The sequence below is a fragment of the Osmia lignaria genome, chromosome 14 (assembly GCF_051020975.1).
Source record: "Osmia lignaria lignaria isolate PbOS001 chromosome 14, iyOsmLign1, whole genome shotgun sequence".
Taxonomy (NCBI): Eukaryota; Metazoa; Arthropoda; class Insecta; order Hymenoptera; family Megachilidae; genus Osmia; species Osmia lignaria.
The window spans coordinates 1,513,157-1,527,176 of record NC_135045.1 but is presented as its reverse complement, the minus strand read 5'-3'; the positions used below and the strand labels follow the sequence as shown (position 1 = coordinate 1,527,176).

At 34.8% G+C, this 14,020-nt stretch overlaps 3 protein-coding genes across 9 annotated transcripts in view; 1 reads left to right on the top strand and 2 right to left on the bottom strand.

Annotated features, from left to right (window-relative positions):
* LOC117609207 (anoctamin-4) overlaps positions 1-11,422 on the top strand; it is a 50,342-nt gene extending 38,920 nt beyond the window's left edge. For 4 of the 5 annotated variants that reach the window (XM_034335238.2, XM_034335239.2, XM_034335240.2 and 1 more), the window contains one exon: positions 22-3,669. In XM_034335238.2, the coding sequence (XP_034191129.1) occupies positions 22-54 (33 nt within the window). In that variant the 3' untranslated portion in view covers positions 55-3,669. Of the gene's footprint in view, positions 1-21; positions 3,670-9,253; positions 9,350-10,275; positions 10,350-10,635 lie in introns of those variants that run through there. The other variant, XM_034335241.2, reaches the window with a different exon arrangement.
* On the bottom strand, positions 768-8,655 carry Sos (Son of sevenless). Of its 2 annotated transcripts, XM_034335228.2 has the most exons (20): positions 8,151-8,655; positions 7,174-7,437; positions 7,006-7,089; positions 6,855-6,935; positions 6,599-6,748; positions 6,328-6,536; positions 6,078-6,261; positions 5,762-6,008; positions 5,452-5,676; positions 5,021-5,384; positions 4,743-4,935; positions 4,420-4,656; positions 4,187-4,342; positions 3,928-4,110; positions 3,734-3,854; positions 3,379-3,668; positions 3,078-3,306; positions 2,614-2,939; positions 2,275-2,530; positions 768-2,188 (listed from the first exon to the last, which is right to left on the bottom strand). In XM_034335228.2, the coding sequence occupies exons 1-20, from the start codon at positions 8,286-8,288 to the stop codon at positions 2,097-2,099; spliced, it is 4,029 nt and encodes a 1,342-aa protein (XP_034191119.1). In that variant the 5' UTR covers positions 8,289-8,655; the 3' UTR covers positions 768-2,096. The 2 variants fall into 2 exon arrangements, with proteins under 2 accessions (XP_034191119.1, XP_076548170.1); XM_076692055.1 differs by lacking the exons at positions 7,174-7,437; positions 8,151-8,655 and having other exon boundaries at positions 6,855-6,931; positions 7,006-7,055.
* LOC117609217 (uncharacterized) lies at positions 9,602-12,554 on the bottom strand. 2 transcript variants are annotated; one of them, XM_034335261.2, is made up of 5 exons: positions 12,283-12,554; positions 12,045-12,158; positions 11,596-11,718; positions 11,409-11,519; positions 9,602-9,922 (listed from the first exon to the last, which is right to left on the bottom strand). In XM_034335261.2, exons 1-5 carry the CDS (start codon positions 12,393-12,395, stop codon positions 9,919-9,921), a joined length of 465 nt encoding a protein of 154 aa, XP_034191152.1. In that variant the 5' UTR covers positions 12,396-12,554; the 3' UTR covers positions 9,602-9,918. The 2 variants fall into 2 exon arrangements, with proteins under 2 accessions (XP_034191152.1, XP_034191153.1); XM_034335262.2 differs by having other exon boundaries at positions 11,409-11,451.
* Between the last annotated feature and the right edge of the window lie 1,466 nt (positions 12,555-14,020).

The following is a 14,020-nucleotide window of genomic DNA, read 5'->3' as shown; positions in this document are numbered from 1 at the left end:
GTACTTAAATACATTTTTTAGAATATTTTATCTATCCGTTCGAAAGCGTGTTAATTATGTATGTTCTACTTTATGTACATACAGTTAGGTAAGTATTGTTTATACGAAGTAAGTACAAATGTCTGAAACAATAATTGTGATATTTTAGTAATGAGTTAAAAACAATGAACACAACGAGGTGATAAAGGCCAAAAAGTATTTTGAAGCTTCTCGAGAATACACTGTTACTTATTTAGAAAGACTTGAACACTTAAAAAATGATATACGTGTATGTGTGATTTACGACACCAACTTTATCAGTATTAACTTATTGTACCTCTTTTATAAACGCAATTCTCTATTTTCGAAAATGAATATTTTATTCATAGAATTTTACATAGAAGTGTTAATGGTGCAAGTATGAATAGAGTGTCCCTTGATAAAAGTAGCAAGTCTTGTTGTTTCTAATTTTTGATCTCGTAACTTTTCAACGAGGAGCTGGAGGTTTGAACGCGTTGCATTTTTAACGAAACAAAATCGTGTATATAATGTATGTTTGTAGTCTTTTACAACGGTGTGTATCATTTTCAACGTGACTGTCAATAAATCATTCCAGCGGTGTTGCACAGAAATTCTTAGGTGTTATAGAAGGGATGGAAAGATTCTCTAAAAATCTACACAATATACTCTTTATTGTACATAATTTCAATATTTCATTCTCTGTCTTACGCTTGACATTATTACAATAATTACTATAGAATATATTTATAATAATATACATGTACATATTTACTTCTTTTTTTTTTTTTCTTTCTATTGATTCGATTTATATGCATATTGGCCTATGAATCATTCCATACTGCACTTTCTTGCGTCTTCTGTTTCCTTTTTAAAATCTAAAAGTGTATCACAGTTGTGTTGAGGGATAGATTAGGGATTCTTTTTTAAAAGAAAAGGAGACCGTTCAGACCGAAATCGATAGATAGTCCATTCAGTTGGATCTCTTTCATATCTGATGGACATCAAAGAAATTCAATAACCATGATTATTTTCCTGTAAACGGCTGCGATGAAATGTATCCTACATTCCAAATAGTCTGCGAAAGCGGTTACTATATACATATAAAACATTTAATTGTCATTTAATTAAAAATATGTCCCGTTAAAAGATTAAATTATTAAGAACATTCGTCGTTTTATGTGAAATTTTCAAACGCGGAACAATTTCTCGTTTTTCTCTTAACTTGCCTACAAATATAATAATTTGTAACAATCTGTGTTAATCTCTATTGTAACGCAGATTCTTGCAATTGATATTATTACTTTTGTGCTAAAGTTACGTCGATTGATTTTATTTTTAAGGAATCTCAGCGAAAGGTATCGTTACATTGCCACTAATTCTATAGTATGTACGGTTTGCAAGATTTATCGTTAGAAAAATCATTTTCTCTGTTTTTACTTTACAATATACTTTACGGCACAAGTTTCAAACATGTAAAATTATCAGATAAACTTCGTTGATATCGTTCAATTTATAAAAATATTCCATAGATCTGAACCATTAGATATTAATACATTCGTCGTTCAAGCGATTTGTACAAGTCCTTTCGTTTTAGATGTCTTTCAAAATAAATAGCAACCGAGTTGATTAAATAATAAAAAACTTTCCATTTAGTGATTATATGTATATTTGCTTATTAAAAAAATCTCTAAAAATATACTATATACGATAAAATGTTCTATATCTTTTCGAAAAATAAACTTTCAATAAAAATAGCGTCACACGTGTTAAAAGAGAAATGATCAAAAAAAAGGAATGTAACGGCATCTCATCACGTATGTGCCGTATTCAGATATGATCTTTCACCTTGATTGATCTGTATTAATATATTTACTGGTTTCAAGTGGTAATTAGTCACAGTAAATATATTAATAAGCCTTGAATTAAAATTTGTGCTCGTTTAAAACCCTCTTTGAGAAAGTTACACGGTTCTATCAATTTACAGTAACAATCACACCGTACAATTAATTCGACTCGGTTAATCCTCCTGACTGGACTAAATCTCGATTTCCAAAAGATGTGGTTTAATTTAGGTTAGAGGTAGGAAAATGTAACACTTAACTAGATCCAGGAGGAGCATTGAAATTAAACATGGTGGTCGGTGGACGTCCTGGCAACGGTTTTGGTGGTAATCTAGGCGTTACCGATCCTGAAACACGATATACAATGTAGATGTAAAATAATAATGTGTCAAAAGATTTATGTGTACATAGTTCTTCAACTGCAATCGTTTACCATTAGGTTGCGTAGGTGGAAGTTTAGTAGGACTTGGCCCGTTGAAAGACATGTGTCTTCGCGTGTGAACGGCACTCGAACACGTGTTTTCCAACGTGGAATTCCGCCTGGCGAGTAGCGCCGAGCAATTTGGATTCAAGGTAGCAGGAAGGCGAGGCGGTAACGTAACCGGAGGCAAGTCTCTTCGTGGTGGTAATGGCGGTGGAAACGTGTTATCCCGTGGAGGAAGTATCGGTGCGTTTGGTGCTTGTCTCGCCTGGTGCATCCAATGATAAATAATACAAATGAATAACGTTACAACAATATTTCCTCTTATTATGAAGAGTAAATAGAATTTACCTGTTGCGGTGACTCGCTTATAGAACTTTCTCGTTTCCTATGAGATCTGGGTGGCAAAGGGGGTGGAGGTTGATTAGAAGGTACGTGGCTAGGAGACGGCGGGGGTGGCATCGAAGCACCAGGACTTCCACTCGAAGACGATATACCGGTCAAAGCTCCCATCACACCGATCGTACCGGAATTAAAACCAAAATGACTACTCTGCGGTTGATGATGAGGGACAGGCAAGTGACCAGGGGACACCAGTTGCGGACTACTACCCGGCGAACTGATTGAAAATCCTGACATGCTTAGAGGACCTGGTGAACCTGGAGGTTGAACTGGACCTGTATTAACAGTAAAGTACATCCTACTACCTATCCAAGCACACTGTACAACGAAAAATAAAATCTCTCGTCTTTCGTTTATAAACGTAAGAGAATTTATAAGCATCCAGCTATTAGACTTGAAGTTGGTTCACGAACCTCCTAGTAAAACAGGTGCAAATACACTGTGGTCCCCCCCTACGTGAGAAACTGTGATGTGAGAAGTATGCGGTGGAGTTTCTGGCAGCTCTTGAGGCGGCACTTCCGGTGGAGGATCGTGTAATCTTACGCTGGATGCTACCGCTTGTAACGGAGCTGGTAATTTACCGCTTAAACTCCTAGCTTTAATGCCCGGTGACTTTAAGTTTAAGTCTGGCCATTTACGAGGCTGTCGGAATAAAAGAGAACGATTAGGTAATTCTATGTGGGATTTACAGCTGTTATTGTAATTAAAACTTACGACTCTAGGCGGTTGCCTACATCCTCTTGGTTCTACTTCTAAGCTTTTATTGTACAAATAATTGCTTATATCAGCTTCTTTCATGTTAGGATCGAAAGGTGACAGGTTCTCGATAAAATGCCTTATTCTAGGCTCAACTGAAAGACAGTAAGGTTGATTTTGGTACTGTTGAATCTCCCCGGTTATCTCGGCCACTTTCCGTCGCTTGCTAAAATTTATAAGCTCGGGACTTCCGGGCAGATAATCCGAATTTCCCTCTTCAATATGTAGAATGTTGGTCAGGTACATGCCTATAGAACAATACTATTAGTAAACATATTTATTTAAATTGTTAATCCTCTTTCTTACTACTTACCAAAAAATGGTACACAAGGTGGATTGATCGATCGTAATTTCTCTTGATATTTTCGAAACCGACCGTTGTTATTTAATTCTCGTGCTTCTTCCAGGGCCTTTTCCAATCGTGCAGGTAATTGCTATAATTATGATGGAATTAATTTATTTAAATTGCTTAAAAAACATTGTATAGAATAACATAGGGAGACGTACTTGAAAAGTGAACTTTAATCTAAACACAGACGCAGAACCCATAGCGCTAACAATTGCTAATACGCCATTAAAGTTATTAAGATCTTGAAGCACCATCATGATTTCAATTGCTCGTGACACAATTGCTACTCTCTCTTCTAAATTTTCCGCTTCAACTATATTTTTCTCAATCCATCGTGTAAACTGAAGAAGAAGAATATTTTTTTCTTTTATATAGGAAATATAAAATCATGCAGATAAAAGTATTTAATTAACTTACGTTTGTCGTGTGCTTGATCATTTTGAGTAAATTCGGAGATGTCTTTTCTTTATCTCGCTTAGTCCACACTGACCCTACTAATTCCGAAGGTTTAACAGTTCTGTACAATTCGAATTCCAACAGAGTTAGTTGTCTCGCTAATTCAATTGGATGTAACTGAAATTTTCAAAAGAATATTTATTCGTATATCGATATGGCATAATTTGTTTTATTTATGAAAATGTAAATATTACTGTTAATATCCCCCATTCTTCTTCAGGAACTTTTAAATGCCATTCAATAGGCGGAGGAGATCGTTCGAAACTAAATGTTATCGGTCGTTGTTCCGAAGGTTCACATTTCCTTTGCACAATTTTTATTACCGAATCCACCCACTTTCTCATTGACTTTCCGCTTACCGTGTCTAAAAACGATTGTAATCTTTCCAAAAGATTTCTATCCCGTTCGAAATCGTAAAAATGATGATCAACCTAGTTTTGATAAGATTTAAAAGAACATTTAAATAAATGTTGTGGATTAAAATATGTTGAATTGAAAATAATAAAATATTACAAACCCAGTGTCTTAGAACATTTAAAACTCTGAATTGCACGGGTTGACAAAATTCTTTTCTATATCTTTTCCAATCTTCCCTAGCGGTTGTTTTACAACCGGAAGGTTTTTCTTCTTCGCCATAAACTAACGAAGGGTCTGGTATGTCAAACCTTTCAATTAACAAAGTCAATAGTTCCTGAGGTGAGCAAAAACTCCTGAGAAGCGAATATAGAAAATGTTATTAAATACTTATACATAAATATTTTGCTCGTTAAAATTTTCATTTGAAATTTCACAGACCTATAAGTAGTAAGGAATGTTCGTACAAAAGCTGGGTCAGCATATATATGATAAGTTAATCTCTCTACCAATTTAACCAAAATAGCGCCCTTAATTAATGGAACACCTCCATTTTCTCTGGCTTCCAAAACAATATTTTCGGGGCTATCCTGTTCAGCAAATTTATATAAATGTGGTGGAGGTAACCTTAAGGGATGTTTCCTTTCTTCGTCCAAAAGGATACTGTCCAAAGTTCTTTCTAACATACTCTTTGTATTTAACATTACAAGATCCGCCATCCAACTATTTTTATCTTCGACAGATTTGGCAACAAGAATAACATTAGGGTGGTCCCTTGGTGCAATTTCAAAGGCATTTTTTAGTTCTAAAAAGATAATTGTAATTGTTATGTTTGAATTTTTCATCTTGAGGTTTCTTTTTATCGAACCTACCCTCAGTATCCTCTCTATCGATAATATCAACTTTTCTAATAAAAAATCTTTCCTTTAAACGCAATTCCCCTTGGTGAGGTGGATGACCCACTACACCAACAGCTGCAACGGTAACGCTAACTCTTTTGCCACCACTGGGTTTACAAAGAACTAACAAACCATCGAATAGAAGAGCCTTCCGTTCTGTTAACCTTCGTCCGTTACTTACTTTTCCTAACATATCCTCTACATATAAAGAACAATTATATATCACCATACATGTATATTTTAATTAAAATTATAACGTGAAATGAATATTTCTTCTGCATACCACGTATAAATTCGTTGCAACATTGCCCAACATCCCTTTGATCCCATCCATCAACAGTTTTTTGTAATTCGCTAGTTTTCTCAAGGGCTGCTTGCCTTCTTGCTCTACTTTGCATTCGCAGACCTGTATCTTTTTTTGGAAGACTTGCCACAGATTGTAATAATTCCTTCTTTAATGGTGCTAAAATCCCTTGTGCTTGTAACAAAGTTTCACCATCTTCACCATTTGGTGTACGTTCATGTAAAACCTAGATGAAATATTATTATATCACATTCGTTGTTTCATTTGTATCATGATAAAGATATTAAAAATATACCTTTATATAGTCAAAGTACAAAAAACAATGCCATATTGGTTGTAATAAAAGTTTTGGCAAATAATATTTAACTGCTTCTTTAAATCCATGTCCTGCTGCCCGTAATGCAGCATTGGCTTCAGGCCTTGACAACAGATTTGCTAAAACTTCTCGACTAGCTGGACTATTAATGTCTTTTGCATACCTAATATTACAATCACGTTAGTTCATATTTAGAAATAATTAAATATTTATTTAATTATTTACATACTTTATATAAACATCTAATTCCGCTGCTTCTGCCAGATCTTCAAAACACGAACCAAATGTGGGTGTTTGTTTCTCTTCTGTAATTTCCATTATGTCCTCTAAACTACCAAGCACTGTTACAGTAACTTCATAAATATCCATAATATTACTAAAAAGTGTTTCAAGTTCGGTTCTATCCTGTGTTAACTTTGCAATTTCTTCCCGAAACACCTGTTCAAGAAACGAAAATTTAATTTTTCTTAATCATGCGTAATGTTAATTGATTACTTTACCTTAATGATCATATGGAGATCACGTAAATAGTGACGTTCATCGTGTATGAGATCCCTGACAGATTCTTCATAAGTTTGAGAAACAACTGCACCTAAACCACTTTGTGGACCTTCTGCATAATCACCTTGATGAAACAAGTCCATTAGTACCTGTTAATAAATCACTGATTACATTTGGGACATTCCCTTAAATTAATTATCTGTCCATAGGTTGAGATAGTATAAGTTTTCCTAATTCTTAAACATAATACATTACCATGTCTGCACACATTGCAACTCTTATATCTTCACAAGATATCTCTACATGACGTATATTTTTGACATAGTTTCCAACTAGCTGAAAAGAAAATAATCTTAAACATTTTCAAAACTTAGCACGTATAACAGATAATATAAAAAGAACCAACCTTCAAAATATCTGCTGAAATGTACTCCAAGACTCCTACCACAAAAAGACTAACTTGTAAATCAATTTTCTGTTGTAATACTTCCTGTTAATATAAAAATATGAAATTATAACACACAGTTATATATGATACAGAACAACTGTAAGTTTTTCAGTTTATTGTAATTACTTTTTGTAACAAGTGATGAATTTTATCAACTGGAAGAACTAGCGGCGACTTCTTCTTTCCTTTTTCTAAGGCCTCTCTTGCATCCCTAAGTGCCCATCTATCAATGGGAGTGGGAAATGTACGCCTTACTCTTTCTTCTACATCTTGAGGCGTATGCGGAGGAGGATGACCGCAAAGCATTCCCAAAAGCCTTAAGATCAAACTCTCAACATAGTCTAAGGCATCTTGTCGTGCTTCAAGACTAGGATGTACTTGTTCCAATACCTATTTTATATTAATCATCTATTAAATTCTGATAATTGTTATTTTTAAATTAAAGGTATCATACAAAGTAGAGACGATTATTTTAATATATTTTATTACACAAATACTAAATACACAAATTTGTGAAATGAATCCTAATGAGTAGTAATGAAATGAGCAGTAAAAAACAACAAACTAAATTACTTATAGCAATTTATTACTTCAATTAAAATATTCTAACTACATCATTATCCAGTTAAAAATGATACAATTCTTAATCAGTTATCATCTCCGCAAAAAAGAAATACATTAATTAATACAAATATTTGGAACAATTTGTTAATAAATTATGATCCAAGTTTGTTATTCACGATTTTTGTACATAAAAGTAATGAAATCTATTACAAGGTAGTGTAACTTCTTTATTTAGCAATAAGTACAATGTGGCAATCTTTGTACAGATAACATGCATCGGTTTAATCTTGAGGAAATTTCTTGTATTTCAAGCATAACAGTATCCATAAAATGCAACAATTAAGCGAACATTACTATAGTGGATCTTGGAGATATGAATGTTCTGTGAATCCTGAAAGAGCATAAAATGCTCACACGCGTAACGTGTGACAATGACAATGTAACGTATCGACAATAGCTTATCGATAGTATCTGAGCGTAATTAAAAAATGGGATCGATAGAAATCGTTTGGTGAGGATAAATCGAAAGAAGAGAATACCTTGCTTAGGGAGTTGACAAACACTCCCTTCCACTTGGCGGCGTTCTCTTCTTTCTGAAAGTCGTAGCCTGACGGCTCGCCCACCACAGACGCCGGCGACGAAAACATCTCCACGTACTGGCAGAGGCTATCACGCATCCGAAAGAATAACGCGCACTAGCTAGAGAACACGCTCCGGAGAGTTCCCGAATTTTACAAACAGCATTTCGTCGGGATTCACAAAAACTTGACAGAGACGTCTGTCTGTCCGTCAGTCCGTTTCTCAGGGCGCAGACATCTCTGTGGATAAATGCGACAGCTAAGCCACTCGGTGATATTTCCTAAGGATCCCGACGTTTTTAACACTTATTATTCTTGGAAGCATCTCCGAGGCCAACCCGAGTATCCCCGAGTTATGCCGTTTGTGCATTTTACACACCCTTTTACACGAATTTTTGTCAGAACCCAGTATGAACACCACTACTATCAAAGGATACCATTGCGCGACTCGCATCGATCGATAATTGCGATAGTACTGTGCTAACGAGACTTTTGCGAGTTCGAGATATCGCAGTTGGACTATCGATATTCAAGTAAAGAACTCTTTTAAAGCTCTTCAACGACTCTTGGCGAAATGTTTGTTCCCGCGTAACTTACATTTTGATCAGTGATACATTTCAAATATGCACAATTTTTATGTGCAGAAACGTTCAATAGTCGACAGTGGAATTTTTTGACTACTATAGATACCAAATCAACTGCAGTAAGTAGTAAGATCTTCGAAAGTATGCAATGTATTATTCACTTTGAACGTTCTATAAATCTAATACTACGGGAAATATAACATACTTTTTATAGGTACATTTTTCTTGTTGTTAGGAAAATTAATATTCATTATAATACTAATAATGTTTATTAAGAAACAGAGGAAGTGAGAATCACTAACCTCTACTTATTGTAAAGATATTTCGAGATAAGGTTATTATTTTATAAATGTTGACATAAGTAATAATCAAATATAATAAATAAATTATTATTTTATATCTCAGATATTACATACAATTAATAATTTGGTTTTTAGAATGTCTTATACATGCACTAATCGAGTTGTGTATATGTTTCAGGAAATGGCCGCTAGATGGTAGCACCATTACAAGCTACCGGCCGTGTGCTGCGGCGCCCTCAGTAGCATTCGGGACCTCGTGGAGTTACGACGTATGGTATGTATGAGAGGTAAATTCGTTTTTGTTAGGGAATAATAAAGTATGAAGGGCTACATTTATGTATTGTAGAGAACAAAACAAGTACAATGCGTTATTTTAACCAAAGGTAAATGTAAAAGTTATCAAAATTTAATAGGATTAGGATATTAACAGAAGTAATTTTACTTTACTACAATGATTATCCCTGGTCTAAACATTTGGTTTACATATTCAGTTTGAAAACATAATAAATACCAAAACACACACTAATTAAGTTGAATTATATATAAATTTATTGATAAATAATATAAAAAGTAGAAAACATCGTACAAAAAACAATTTGCAAACATTCATTCCGTTAAATAAATAAGTTACATAATTGTCATTCTTATTCATGCGTAAGAGAAGATCATTTTTTGCCGATGAAACGCCTAATTCGTCAATATGATGATCCATCGATGATTTCGTGCAACGAATTGATACACTCGATTTGTTTATTTTCGTACCAGGGTCATCCTATTCTGATTCTCTGTACCGTCATTGGTAAATTAAAATTACGTCAACATCCTTCGCACTGCTATCAATTCTCAACTGTAAAAGAAAAAAATAACACTATTTCAAAGAATTATTTTAACAAATCGTTATGCAATAATATTAAACAAGAAAAATGCAAGTAACAGTGGAATGTAACAGGAGCTTAGAATACATTCGACTGTGCCCTAAATTGTATCCGAAGTATCAATGAAAAGACGTTAAAGTCACTCATTGAAAGTTGGCCCGTAGTATTCGAGCGTATCTAACGCTAAAGGAACACTGGGTCATCGAGTTTATCTAACGCGACTCGTTATAAATTTTGCTTACTATGTTATAAACTCTAAAATCGCGATTCATCAGCCTTTTATGAAATCCAAGTCACGTTTATGAACGACTTTTCGTTTGTTTAGAAGAACCGAAGTACCGAAGTAAACAAACACGAGGATGAACTCGGTCTCTAATGGGACAAAGTTATTCGGCATTGGTAAGACGTGAAACTTTTAATTTTCTGTTTCTTATTATCAATGATAATGTATGTGTAAAAAGAAAAAGAATTTGATAAGTAAGAACTCTGGTTATTACTGCTCCAGTTATCTATACCAAATTCAAAAAGATTTGATAATGAGAATAAAAATTCCTAAATTTTATTAACTAATTAAAATGAATTATTCTAAATATAAAATTCACAGATATCATTTAGGAAATCGATAATATTTATAGATGATTATCAATTGAAATAATGAAGCAAATTAATCTGTTTCTCTATACAGATGATCAACTAGCAATCAATATGAAGGGCACGAAAGATTTAATTAATGATTGCTTCGTCAGACGGACCTGGATGAAAACTATAATAACAAGGTCCAGGTAAGAGTACCAGATAAATATCCTATCACGCGATACCGCGGGTTCGATGATGAACGCTCGAACATCGCGGCACACAGCGATCGACCCACTTCTCAAGCTCGACCGGCGGACTTATTAAACGCTATCGTCAAAATTATTTCCGATGCGAATCGAAATTATTGCAACAGAAGCGATAGATAAGATGGCGTAAGTTCGTCTCGGTTCGGCAAGGATTTATCTGGATTAACATTACGCTTCTCTTACATCACGTTTACGCTCGCTCGTTACATACACATCGCGAATTTTCAGGCTGCCCCGATCGTGCGCGAGCGTGATCTTATCGTGTGCCGTGATAAAAGAAAAAGAAAAAAAAAAAAATAGAGACGCTTCGAAAGCGTGTCTCGTTGCGTAGTTCGGTTCGAAGCAGATTTTTCGAAAACTTTCGATTCAGCTCTTTTTTGTATTCGATCGCGTCATAGAAAATCAAACACGTAATTATCGAACCGAGTTAATTACGATCCGTTTCATTAAACTCCTCGTTAGACGTTCGAGAAACATCCTCGCTTTTAATAGGCTACGCTGTGTTTATGAATGAACGATGTTTTAGTCTTAAAGTGTACTTTTTTTCAGCCTAACTCGTTAACTCAAACTTGAAATTTAATTAATTAGTTCAATGATAATAGCGTTAATTACATACCTAACAACAGGATAGGCCTTATTTCCCTTGTAACCGATTTTCCCTGAAAGTCGGAATAGCTTTTGAAGATTCTTCACGTTTAAATCGAAGATCGATCGTTTCCTTCGACCGCTAAGAATTGAAACACACGATAAATTAGATATAAATAATTCACATGGGAATTTCATTTACTTTAATTACCACTCACGATTTCGTCAGGTCCAAGTGTCGTCCTCCCCTTATTACGTTGACCAATTTTTCCGTCATCTTTGAAAGAGCCATCAGGGTCTCTAGTTCTGCTCGCCTTTGATCCGATAATCGTTTGTGCCGTCTGCTCGCGTGATACAAGATTCATTAAAAAAGTGTACTTTTCTAGAAATGATTTTATTTCAGGCAAGATATATCGGTAACTAATCTAATTTACTAATTCCGAACGTCTAAATTTATTTTGACAACAATAATCTTAGGAAAGATTTACTATTTAGAATTCCTCTGTTTTGGTTGGTATTTTGCAACGTGTATTGATAAATACACGGAATCAACGTTAGGTATATCTCTTTTTTTAAATTCATTTTTAATTAGAGTATTAGACATTCTTCCGATTCCACTTTTTTCATTTTGTTTAATTTGGAAGGATTTTAAATCATAATTACTCACGTTTTAGCCGTGCCAAGTAGTTCTTCGTTCAGCTGCTTTGCAACGTCGTTCTCTCCAACTTTTGCGAAATTCAATACATTATCGTACGTGGCGATGGTGTTTTCGCTTTTGAATCTATTACAAAAAGAATAATTCCGAAAATTAATATACTTATATAAGTACCATCCATTTTACGCGTTGAAAGGATTCTCAAAAATTTAACACACGACCACCCCCGCAAATTAAAAGTAACACTTACCTTTCAAAGCCCAATTGCGCGGACACAATCGCGGGCAGATGAAACACCGCGAGTATCATCGCGATAACGATCCAGGATCTCCCGGAAGTGTTTTTATTCTCCGTGGTGTACATATTTTATAGAAGGAAGAGGAAAAGAATGAAACTAGGTTTCGTTGAATTCGCGACAACGTTTCACGCTAACTATTTTTTTCTCTCTCTGAGAATGAAATCACTGGTCGACTTAGCTGGTCTCGTTCAACTCGAAACTGTTGCGTTACGAGGCTTCGGTTCGCGTATATATTCGTCGTTGATGAACTCCCTCCCCCTCCTGGGTGTCATCACTCGAAAAGACATTGACGTTGTCTCGAAGCATGTAAGTACACCCCCTTCGTCTTATCGTTACGATTGGACCTCGCTCGTGTCCGTTTCGATGAATTACACTGTAATCGTAATTGATTTCCTGAAATTTTTTCGATGTATGTACACCGACCGGTTATCCGTCGTGTCGCGTGAACCAATTGAAAATAATTGGTTGAACTCTTTATTTCGTTAATTGCACTTTAGATAGGAAGCGAACCATCGAGGACGGAATTTCGCAGGAATTTAACAATTGAATTCTGATACGATATTTTGCGTTGTTGTTGCGCTCTTATCGTGAACCGGTGTTTATTCAGGAAGAAATGATTTTTTCGAAGGTCGAATCTTTTGGAATATTTCGACAAAATGTTATTCTATCTTTAGCTTTATTTATACATAATGTATTTACATTTTATCTATTAGAAAGTTAGCGGGGGGTCGTTGGTGACTGACGCTATTAATTTAATATAATTTAAGGAAACAAATTATATTATATTAATTTTTCAAGGTAGAAAGTGAAAAAATTTTAATTATAAAAGTCTCTCTCTCTCTCGTCGTTAATGACTATCGGCCGACACGCGACAGAAAGAAAATCGCTTGTTAATCAACAGTAATTTTTTCCTTTTTTTACGGTGAATCAATGCAAGCGATTGCTTCCTACCCGGAAGTAAAGATACATGGGAATTCTGAAAGTTTCCACGTGACACAGGAAACTAACATTCGAGCGTAACCGGTCAACCAGTTTCATCATTCGCGTTTCATTTACTATTTCATCGTCCACGCGCAAGGAAAGAAAAGTTCCTCGTGCGTTACGTTTCATTCGAGGTATAAGAAATTGTGCTCTGTTTCGTAATTTACAATTAGCGACAATTTTCGTTCATATTTTGAAACGAGAAAAGTGAAAAGGTTTAGAGAATCAAACTTCGAAGAATCTTTCTCGGATATTTCAGATAAAAATGACACGAGACTGGGACGAAAATTGGTATCGCGATAAAGTCTGATTTAATTACAACGTTGCATTTCGTCATTCGAATCTAATCGTTCCATGGAGATCGTTACGATGGATTTTCCAGTACCCTTGAAATCACGGTGAACGAGTTTCCTGAAAAACAATTTTTCATTGAGATTCAAAGAATTCTGACGTGAACACCGCATGGATATTCTTGATTTAAGATGCAACAAAGTAAACTTTTGACCGCGTGAATAAAAATGTATTTGACGCGGATAAGTTGTAATTAAAACGGGCATTTGATGATAGTAGTTATATACATATATATAGAAGATTGTTTAAATTGTGACCTCGATCGGGCTGTCGTCACTTGAGCCAATCTTGCTAATTGGTCTTTGGAAAATTCTTAAATTATTAACACGTATTAAAATTGAAATCTTAATTTTAATAA

What these genes read in the sequence shown, in the direction of transcription:
- Sos (XM_034335228.2), bottom strand. Translation starts at nt 8,288, where the DNA reads ATGCGTGATAGCCTCTGCCAGTACGTGGAGATGTTTTCGTCGCCGGCG. An exon ending in ACATTCCTTACTACTTATAG is followed by an intron (nt 4,936 to 5,020) that starts GTCTGTGAAATT and finishes TTCGCTTCTCAG; the next exon opens with GAGTTTTTGCTCACCTCAGG. An exon ending in TAAATGTTCTAAGACACTGG is followed by an intron (nt 4,657 to 4,742) that starts GTTTGTAATATT and finishes TATCAAAACTAG; the next exon opens with GTTGATCATCATTTTTACGA.
- LOC117609217 (XM_034335261.2), bottom strand. Translation starts at nt 12,395, where the DNA reads ATGTACACCACGGAGAATAAAAACACTTCCGGGAGATCCTGGATCGTT. An exon ending in CTACTTGGCACGGCTAAAAC is followed by an intron (nt 11,719 to 12,044) that starts GTGAGTAATTAT and finishes TCACGCGAGCAG; the next exon opens with ACGGCACAAACGATTATCGG. An exon ending in CACTTGGACCTGACGAAATC is followed by an intron (nt 11,520 to 11,595) that starts GTGAGTGGTAAT and finishes TTCAATTCTTAG; the next exon opens with CGGTCGAAGGAAACGATCGA.